General features: G+C 37.9%; 1 protein-coding gene across 1 annotated transcript in view; it reads right to left on the reverse strand.

The window, feature by feature from the left end:
* Nucleotides 1–7,643: 7,643 nt before the first annotated feature.
* The window catches only part of COL6A1 (collagen type VI alpha 1 chain), a 76,156-nt gene continuing 72,658 nt past the window's right edge, over nucleotides 7,644–11,141 (reverse strand). The window contains exons 34-35 of the mRNA XM_015825540.1: nucleotides 10,502–10,531; nucleotides 7,644–9,482 (exon numbers count right to left, since the gene is read on the reverse strand). Of these exons, the coding sequence (XP_015681026.1) occupies nucleotides 8,872–9,482; nucleotides 10,502–10,531 (641 nt within the window). The 3' untranslated portion in view covers nucleotides 7,644–8,871. The remainder of the gene's footprint in view (nucleotides 9,483–10,501; nucleotides 10,532–11,141) is intronic.

The raw sequence follows: 11,141 nt of genomic DNA on the forward strand, positions 1-11,141 counted from the left end.
TACGAAAGAAGCAGAAGTCAAGAACTATAGAGAAAATAGATTATAATGGTAAAGTGACATCTCAACAAAATTTGATTAAAAAGAGCTTTTTGGATTTTTATTCTAAGTTATATGCTTCTGAAAATATACAACTTGAAGAAATAGACAATTATTTACAGCAGGCACATTTTCCTAGATTGTCAAGTAATCAAAGGGAAAAGATGAATTGTTTAATAACTTCTGAGGAGATTAAGGGAGCAATTAAGCAATTAAAAGTTGGTAAGGCTCCTGGTACAGATGGACTAACAGCAATTTATTACAAGATGTTATCTGAAGAAATGATAGAACCGTTAAAGGAATTGTTTAATAGTATTTTGTTAGGTGAAGAGGTACCTCCGTCTTGGAGAACTGCTTTTATATCGTTAATCCCAAAGGAGGGTCAGGATTTGACTCAATTTAAGAATTATAGATCTATATCTTTATTGAATACAGATTATAAGATCTTTTCAAAAGTATTGGCAAACAGATTAATGCAAGTGTTGAGCCAATTGATTCATAGTGACCAATCTGGATTTATAACTGGAAGATATATGAAATATAACGTAAGACAAATTATTAATTTAATTGAATATTTGGATAAGAACAATCAAATTCCTGCTGCTTTTATATTTTTGGATGCTGAAAAAGCATTTGATCAATTAGATTGGGGGTTCTTGTTCCGAGTTATAGAGAAAATGAATTTTGGGGGAAAAAATTTGTCCACTCTTAGGCTATTTATCAACAGCAATCAGCATAGATTATAGTTAATGGAGGGCTAACAGAAGCATTTAAAATTGAAAAAGGAACTAGACAGCGATGTCCATTATCTCCATTGTTATTTGTATTAACAATGGAGATTTTATTAATTAAAATTCGTGAGTCTTCGATAATAAAGGGAATAAATGTTAATAAGAATGATTATAGGTTAAGAGCTTTTGCTGATGATTTGGTGTTAACATTAACCCAGCCAATAGATTCGGTAATTGATTTGGTTGAAATTATTGCACAATATGGGAAAGTTTCTTGTTTTAAGGTAAATAGCAATAAGACTAAAATATTACCGAAAAATATGTCCATGAATGATAAAGATATTTTAGTTACGCTCACAGGTTTTGAAATGGTTAAAAAGGTAAAATATTTGGGAGTTTATATTACAGTTTCTAATGCTAAACTGTATAAAAATAATTATGAAACTTTATGGGTAAAGGTGCAAAAGGATTTAAATGACTGGAAAAAATTACAATTATCTTTGCTGGGGAGAATTTCAGCAGTAAAAATGAATATTCTTCCAAAATTTCTTTTTTTGTTTCAAATGATTCCTATTTTAAAAAAAGATGTTAATTTAGAGGAATGGCAAAAGGGTATTAATAAGTTTATTTGGGCGGGCAAGAAGCCAAGAGTTAAGTTTAAAATTATACAAGATGTACGGGAACAAGGAGGACTTAAAGTCCTGAACTTAAAATTGTATTATGATGCGGTGGTTTTGACACTGATTAGTGATTGGTTAAATTTAACAAATATAAATATACTCTCTCTTGAAGGATGGGATTTATTATTTGGTTGGCAGGCATATTTAATTTATGATAAAAAGGTAGATAAAAATTTTAAGGCTCATATTTTAAGAAGTGCCTTATTAAGAGTTTGGAAGAAATATTATTATAAACTAAATTATAAAATTCCTATCTGGGCAATTCCAGGACAGGTAATAGAGGGGATATCTAGGGGAGTTAATTTGGATAAAGTTTCTTACAAGGAACTACTTCGTCCGGTAGGACGAGACTGGCAAATTAAATCTTTAGTAGATTTGAAACAAGAAAATATTGAATATTCTTGGTTTTATTACAATCAATTGTTAATGAGGTGGCGTTTGGATCAAAAAGTTGGCATTACTTTGCAGGATGAAAATTTGATTAAACAGATTAAAGATCAATCTCAAGCTCATATTAAAAGAATTTATAATGCTTTGATAGAATTGGATTCAGAAACGGAATTGGTCAAGGATTGTATGATAAAATGGGCTCAAAATATTCAAGAACCGATTTCATTGGATACATGGGAAACAATTTGGGTTAGAAATGTGAAATTTACTCAAGCTCAAAATTTAGGAGAAAATTTTTATAAAATGTTTTATAGGTGGCATTTGGATCCTCAAAAATTGTCGCGCATGTATCCTAATTTACAACCTAAGTGTTGGAGATGTGGAAATTTAGATGCAACTTATTTTCATATTTGGTGGACATGTAGGGAAATAAAAGCATTTTGGATTAAAATTTGGTGGAATATTCAAAATGTTTTTAAGAAAAAGATAAAGTTTACACCGCAGATATTTTTGTTAGGTATTATGGAAGATTTGGATGTTAAAGAAATGAACTTGATGTTGAATCTTATAACGGCTGCAAGACTACTAGTAGCTCAATATTGGAAAATGGAACGTCTGCCCACTATAGAAGAATGGTCACTTAAAGTTTCAAATTTAGCAGAAATGGCCAAGATTTCCGCTTATGTGAAGGATTATTCACAAGAAAGATATATTTCAGTTTGGAGAAGATGGATAGATTATATTGAGAAGAAATATGGGACCAAAAAGTTCCATTTGGTTTTTGAGTGAATTTTAGAGTATTATTGTTGTTATACAGTTTATTTATCCTTATTTTTAATTATTAATATGATATTATTATTATTGTGTCTAATCTTAATATATTTTATGTTAAAAAGAGAGTTAAAGGATTTTACAGNATTTTACAGATTTGTTATTCTAATAATTGATTAATGTTAGTTAGAATATGATTATTCCATTGTTAACCCTGTGATTAGCTCTGGGAAGTGGGGGGGGAGGGAGGGGGGAGGGGGAGGGAGGGTTTTGGAGAGGGGGGCAATTATATTGTAAAACTTTTATAAAACTTTTAATAAAAAAAGAAAGAAAGAAAGAAAAGCATAAGATGAAGCCAGACAAGCCTATAAAGCACAAGCAGATAAGAAAAGGGTCGAGCCAAAACCATTCTCTGTAGGGGAAATGGTATACCTGTCCACAAAATACCTAAAGTCCCTGCAATCATCCAAAAAACTAGGACCGAAATACATGGGACAGTTCCCCATCAAAAGGATCATAAACCCAGTAACAGTAGAATTAGAACTACCAAAAACCCTCAGGCAAATTCATCCTATCTTCCACTGCAGCCTATTAAAACGAGAGCAGCGATTGCCTTTACAACCAGCCATCGCCCCACCGCCTCCTCCCATTATGGTTGAGGGGGAGCAGCATTTTGAAATAAAAGAAATACTTGACTCCTGAAAAGATCACGGGGCAACCCAATACCTAATAGTGTGGAAGCACTTTCCCTCTTCCTAAAACGAATGGGTTCACAAACGTCACGTAACGGCCCCCAAACTGTTAAAAAAAATTCACACAGACTAACCAAACAAACCAGACTAACCTCTCAACATTTGTTTTGTCTGTCAACAGATTGATCTCTCATATTTTTAACATCAAAGTGAACTTTCCACTTAATTACTTCTTTCTATTGGTGTCTTGGCTATATCTCACAACAGTATTTCAACATGCTACAAAGCAAAACCTGTTTCAGACTATTTTGCAAGATTCACCTCTTCTGCCACCTCCAGTCTGTAGAATGATGGAGATAGTTCACATGTCTTGCGTAGCTTATTGGTTTGCTGTCATTTAGTCCTGGTAGGTATGCAAGCATTTTGAAAATGAAAGCAAATCCAAACAGCACCCCACACTGATGATGGACAGCAAGTGTGGGCTACAAACATTCGGTTGGCCCTGTAAGACAAGCCTGCAGGTCTGTGCAATAATTGCCTGAAGGTGGAGTTATGTAGAAAGTGAGCACCCTCCCACCCTCCTAGAGAAGGAAGTATTTGGGGGGATATTAAAAAAGGCAGAATATTATATTTTCCCAAAGAAATAATGGAGGAAAATATTAGGGGCAGAAACAGCCCAAGATTCCCCAGGCAGAAACTGAACAGGCCAGCTTTTAGAAATGCACTGGTGATACTGGTGAGGAATGGTTGGGGAACCAGATATGGGAGAAATGCATGTCATAACCTCATGTCAAGATTTTCCTCTTCCTCACTGGAGAGCAACTGGAGTCTAGAATTGTTTCTCTGTGTTACTTTTCAGATAGGATTTAGTTCAGAGTTGAGTCACTGCAATTTTGCAACACCTTACAAATGTCACTGATGAGTTGTGGTCTCAGAGACAAAACAATTCAGAAATGCTTCCTGAAATCAGCAAACCTAATCTTTGAGAAGGCTGAACACAGTTACTTTGATGGAGGCTGCTGTCCTCAAATCACACCAATGGCAAAGAATAGGTTGAATGATAATACTTATAATTTATATTAGTCTTCAACCCACAGCTAAAAAAAGTAGCCAAAGAAAACTATCTTATGGTGGGGGAGGAAATGCATACATGGATTGCTAGTTCAAGTGTATGGATTACTGGTATTGTGGGCAAATGGGATGCCTACAAGTCTCTCATAGGTCATCCATGTGTGGAATGCAAAAGGTTCTAAGATTGCATTACCAGGCAGAAAAATATACCTGCAGAAAACTAAGCTGTGTCGACAATTACATGTATGAGAGAATCTTCCAACTGAATAACATCATTGGGAGAAATAAAAATGCTGATGATAGAATTAGGTACATACTTTACTGTTAATGCTCATCAAGAACCATGCAAAAAATCCTCTTAAGGTGTTCTTGAAAAACTGGGCTTCTACTGAAAGGAGAAAAGATTGCTCCAGAGTGCAAAAGTTAAAAAATTAAAAAAACTAGGATCATGGCATCCAGGCCCATCACTTCTGGGTAAATAGAAGGGGAAGAAATGGAAGCAGTGACAGATTTTACAGTGGTACCTCAGTACTCATTGTTAATTGGTTTCCAGGAAGTGCAATGAGTACCAAAAACGATGAGTACCAAACAAACTTTTCCATAAGGAATAATGTAGTGAGTCACAAGGCGGCCAACACCAAGTTCTAGCTTGTGCATTAAGTACCAAATGATGAGTACTGGGACAACACTTTCATATCAAAATGCATTGAGTACCAAGGTACCACTCTATTTTCTTGGGCTGCAGAATTATTGCAATGACTGCAGCTATGAAATTAAAAGATGTTTGTTCCTTGGGAGGAAAGCTATGGCAAACCTACACAACATATTAAAAAGCAGAGACATCATCTTGCCGACAAAGGTCCGTATAGTCCACGGGTTGGCAACCTGAGGCTCAGGAGCCGCATGCGGTTCTTTGAGCCTTCTCTTACAGTTCCCAACCTCCTCTGCCATTTGCAGAGAGAGAGAGAGACAGAGACAGAGAGAGGCACTTGCGCTTCTCTTCTCTCTCTCTCTCTCTCTCTCTCTCTCTCTCTCTCTCTCTCTCTCTGTGTGTGTAAAAAAGAGAGTGGCCTCATCCTATTCTCCGATGAGCTGATAAGCTTATTGGGCGGGGCTCCTCCCTTGGCTGTGTCTCTGCAGGAAGCAGGAAACAGGAAGGGCAGGAGAGAGCGAGCCCAATAAGAATGTGTGTCAGCTTGTTGGAGAACAGCTTGAAGCCAGCTTGCCAGGTGAGCAGAAGATCGGAGAGAGGGAGACAGGGGGAGAGAGAGAGAGAGAGAGAGAGGAAAGAAAGAGGGAGAGAGAAAAAGAGGGAGAAAGGGGGAGAGAGGGAGAGGAAAGAGCAAGGGAGAGGGAGAGAGAAAAAGGGAGAGGAGAGAGGAAAGAGGGAGGAAAGAGAAAGGGAGAGGAAAGAGGGGGGAGAGGAGAGAGAACTCATGCACAGCAGCCTCTATTTCTTTTTAATTGAACTCTTCAATCAAGCTCTCTTCCCCTCGCGTGCGCGTGCGCAGGTTTTGTGGCTCCAAGTGTTTTCTTTTCTCTGGGAAACGGGTCCAAGTGGCTCTTTGAGTGTTTAAGGTTGCAGACCCCTAGTATAGTCAAAGCTACGGTTTTCCCAATAGTGATGTATGGCTGTTGAGAGTTGGACCACAAACAAGGTTGAGCACTGAAGAATGGATGCTTTTGAATTGTGGTGTTGGAGCTTCTTGAGAGTCCCTTGGACTGCAAGGAGATCAAATTAGCCAATCCTAAAAGAAATTAACCCCGACTGTTTTTTGGAAGGACAGATACTGAAGCTGAAATATCTGTCCTTCCAAAGTATCCAAATGAGGATTCACTGGAAAAATCCTGAAGTTGAGTAAGATTTAAGGCAAAAGAAAGGGGGACGGCAGAGGATGAGATGGCTGGATATCATCACTGATGTAATGAACATGAATTGGGTAAACTCTGGGAGACAGTAGAGGAAAGGGGAGCCTGATGTGCTATGGTCCATGGGATCACGAAGAGTCAGATATAACTTAGTGACTGAACAATAAACAAAATTATTTGTATGATGTCAATTTCTTAAGCTTTATCAAGGCTGCAGCAGAGTATCAAAAAAGTATTACATCTCAAGAATGTCAAGGCCTGACCAATGTCATTGGAAAACAGGAAATAAAGACCACATTTGTGGAAGCCAGACAATATACAGTGTCTGGCTTTTCCCTAGTAGGGTATGTTGGAAATTTTTTTGACAGGAACACAAGAAATGAAGCATACCAATTCTGGAAAGATTTGAGTTGAACTTTATTGTAATGCACCTACATTGCAATCCTTCAAAGATGCAGCAAAAACTGACTCCCCTCTCACCACCATCAAAAGATCGAAAATGATTATTTGGATTGGTTTGATTATTTCTCTAATTGTTGTGGAAAGGGTGTTAATAGTTGGTATTTTTAAATAGTAATTTTAATCTATTTTGATAGTAATGAATTATTATTATTAATCACAGCCAGCCAGATTGGATTTGCATTTTTATCTACCTCTCCAGTTCTTCTCAAGAACCTGGAGAGGCAAATATTGTTTTGATGATGTTAAAGATACCATCTCAGGATGGTATCATCTCAGGATGGAAGCTATTCCAAGTAAAGTTGCCTTTTGCAATTGACTGGAGGTGAGTTTGTCAATGCCGATGGTGTTCAGGTGATGCTCCAGATGTTTTGGGATTGCACTCAAGGTGTCTGTTACTGTGTGCTACCTTTGCTTTCTTTTGCCACAATTATTCTACTTCTATTTGTAGGTCTTTGAATTTTATGATTTTCTCCAGTTCTTTCTCTTCTCTTCTGCTGTCTCCACGTACTGCCATGTCCATTACCCAGACTTTCTTATCAAACATTGTTAAGTGTGGGATCTTATGTGGCAGATCTTGTCTGTTGGAATTTTAAAGTCAGAAGCTTCTTTCTATTTCCTTTTATTTTTTCTTTCTGCATCTTTATCTCTTTTTCTTTTCTTTTTTTCTTTATTCTGTATTAATTGTGATTACTTTTTATACTCTTTTTAAAACTTTTAATAATTTTTTTATATATAAAGAATTTGAGGCTGGTTTTTTGTTACATATGTATAAAAAAACTAAATGAACAAAGCCTCCCACTAGTTATGAACCATCACTTTCATAATTTAAGATTTATGTAAAATGACTTTCCCTCCCATTCAGGAGGAGAGTCATATTAGTGAATGGTAGCAAAATAATCAAGAGTCTGGAGGTCCCTTTTGCAACCAACAGAAGGCACTGAAACTGTGGAACAAAATTTATTTGCAAAAAAACCCTCAAAGTGAACATTTGTCAGTAAAACAAAGGAATAAAATAAAACAAAGTGGTAAAATGAATATTGATTACAAAACAATACAAGCTGTAATTCTGAAAACAATTGCTTCATTTTTTTAAATCATACTGAATTCATAGCAACAGCACCATTGGAAATACTGCATGAAACCTGTCCAAACCAAGTTTGAATATGTAAACATATCAGTAATGTAAAGCTCAACTTGTGAAGTGAGTGTAGCACCTTATCTTAATATCATATGGAAAAACATAAGATCCTCCAAGACAAGAGTTCTGTACTGGCTTCTAGACAATTTCAATTTAGATAATGCCAAGCAATCTATTGCTGGATTAAAAATCTCCATTGAGATTTTAAAGAAGAGACTGGACAGCCATTTGTCTGAATTAGTATCAGGTCACCTGCTTGAGCAGGATGTTGGACTAGAAGACCTCTAAGGTCCCTTCCAACTCTTGTTAATAACTTTTTCAATCACATTTGTGAGTTCATTGTATCTAAATAATATCATAGTTGATTAAATGGCTTGAACCTTCTTCTCCAGTTCTAGACTGGGCTAGATATTGTTAGCTTATTATTGCCAAATCATCATCATCATCATCATCACCATCACCACCACATCACCATGTTTTGAACCTGATCATTCACCCCATGTACCCCACTCAAGTGACAACGGAGGGCAATAAATATTCTTTGGAATTTCCCTTGTTTCTAAGAGTGGAATAATTTTTCTGGAGCTGCCTAACCCAGGAAATGCTTACTGTAATGTATTATATTGTATCTTTTTAGTTACAAAATTAAAAAAGGCAATGAAGTCATGTGCATTTTATTCTGAAAAGAAGATCTTTATATTCATGTAAAGAGTACTATCAATCTTAGGGATAAAGACAGTGCATTTAACATTCCCAGTTAGCAGCTTATGGCTTGTCAAATATGAAACAAGATTCTCCTCTTGGTTACAGTTATGAACTAGAGCAACAATAAATCAATTTGTATTTCTTCCTGTAGGCTGGAGGAAATCATGGGCAATAAAGAGGAATGGACAGAGATAAACATAGCACAGCCTGAAAGCAAGGACAAAAGATTATGGCTCTGTATAAAAACATGGGTTCCACGGGAGGTTAACAATTTATTCCTGAAATCTTAGAATCTGCACTAACTTGCTTCTCTAGGAATCACCTCCTCAGATTATAGCTAGTTTCCTGGACACAGTTTGATAGAATACACCTTTCAGCAAAGATAGATAATCGGGTACTCTGAAAAGGTGGCGCTCTCTGTAGGCTACATCATCCTGAGCTGCTTTTTGGGAGACAAGCAAACGTAGGTTGGGCTCATTGACTTGTGTGCCAACAGCAAGTACATAAATTTCAATGTCTGCCTGTTGAGCATTCTGGACTGCTCTCTCAATGGCATTTTCAGTGATACCTTGAGAATTGCCATCCGAGAAGATCAGCACCCTCTTCTTAATAGCAGGACGAGAGGACCTCTGAAACAGGTTGGTGACATAGTTCAAGGATGCAACAACATCGGTGCCATCATTTATAAATTCCATTTTGTCAATTATATCAGCTATCACTGTGTAGTTCCGTTGAAAGTCCACCTCCAATTTTTGCTGTGTGTTGCCACTGTACTGGACAACAGTGATGCGCACAGAAGCCCCTGGACTTTTGTCAGCTGATATGAATCGTTCTGCAAGACGTTTCATAAACTTCTTGGTGATATTGAAGTTATGGGCCCCAACACTGGTAGAGCTATCCACAAGGAGTGTAATATCAGCTGAGTTAGCAAAAGTAACTGAAAAGAGAAAAGGTTATTTTGGTGGTATCCCTGCCATGTATGTTTCAACAGTTTGCTTTCAGTAGTGGCCTGAGTGCAAACCATCCATATTCTCCCTTCCTCTCTTCACATAACCCTGAAAAGTTTCTAGAGACTGCTCAGGCTAGAGCTCCTCTGCAGAGGATACTGAGTCATACTGGGCTGAACTGAAAAGGAGCTCTCTTCCAACACTGAGTGAAAACATCTTGTGTAAATAAGCAGCGTTTTCAGTGAAGCAAAAACTCTCTTGCTGAACTGGAGTAATTTTCTCTCCCCCGCAGCTAGCTGAGGCCCATATCCCAGAGGTGGGGGGGGGGGGAGGGAATGCTGCCTCCCCCTGGGCACTGATTGTATAAAAAAAGAGAAGCAAAATGACCTCAGGGATTAGGGACTTCTTTGTTGTTATACAATCCAGAGGAACATTGATTCAATATTCTAAAATTCAATTTCTCTGCAAATTAACTGATAGATGTTGTGATAAGAGGTTTTTAGCATTTCATTCATATAGTTAAAATTGTATTTCTTTAATAGCATTGTACATTCTTATTAGGGAGGCTGAAGCAGCTGCAAATGAAGCAATTGCAAAGCATGTCTTGTGCTTTTGTGATTTTTTTTCCTCCATCATGTACAGGAAGTGAAATTGGGACACTAAGACTCAACTCAGCAGGATAAGCTCACAGTGGTTTGGGCCAGAATTTTAATAGAAACCTTTAAAAAAGAGACCAGAAAGTGTTGGCTGGGCAGACATCACTTTGGTGACAGAAATACTGTCCAAAATGGCTGATAAACAGCGAATTGCAGATTACCACAATTTACTGTATTGCTGCAGCTGGCTGAAATTAACTTATCCATCTTGGATGGACATGCTCAGATGAAAATGATCCAGTCAAGCCCCATGAAGCAACCAAGCAAAATATTTTATTAAATAAGGCAATATTAAGATTATGCATGGAGCAGAGAAATCAAAATAGGTACATACAATAGTATGGGATACTCACTTGGGCAGGTATAGTCGGGACATTGTTTTTCTATAAAACAAAACCAAACAAAAATCCCATTAAAGCAGGGGTGTCAAACTCAATTTCATCAGCATTGCGGTTGCCCTCGGGGGAGGGGCGGGGGTGTGTGGCCAGGGTGGGTGCTGTTCTGTCCCCGTCGGACACCCACACCCAAATAGCCAGCCGAGGGTTAAAGAACTGCTCCACACTCCAATCCACAGATAAGAAAACTTGGCAGCAGCTCCGTAGCTGCCTGCCAAGACTTTTACTCAGAGAACAAAAAACAATACACACAGTTAGAAAATTAAGTCCACAGCAAACTACTTCGACAGAGATTCAGCTTTGTCCGTCACAGAGTCCAAATGGCCACCACCTCCCTTTTATAGCCTGTGGGGTGTGGTCCAGTGACTCAGCTTAATCTCTGGCACGTCTCCTTTTCTTAACTTATCTTCATCACTATCCGAAACACCTGGCTCCTGGCCAATCTCAGAAACACCTGGCTCCTGGCCAATCTCAGAACCACCTGGCTCCTGGTCAATCTCTTCTCCGTCGGGAGACACCTGAGGCATTGCCAAAGAGGAGGGTCCTGGAGAGGGAGGCCTGGCCATCTCCTCTCCTTCATGTTCGGAGCCTTCTTCCT

This window comes from Protobothrops mucrosquamatus, unplaced genomic scaffold (genome assembly GCF_001527695.2).
Source record: "Protobothrops mucrosquamatus isolate PMUCROS unplaced genomic scaffold, P.Mucros_1.0 scaffold_199, whole genome shotgun sequence".
NCBI classification, from domain to species: domain Eukaryota; kingdom Metazoa; phylum Chordata; class Lepidosauria; order Squamata; family Viperidae; genus Protobothrops; species Protobothrops mucrosquamatus.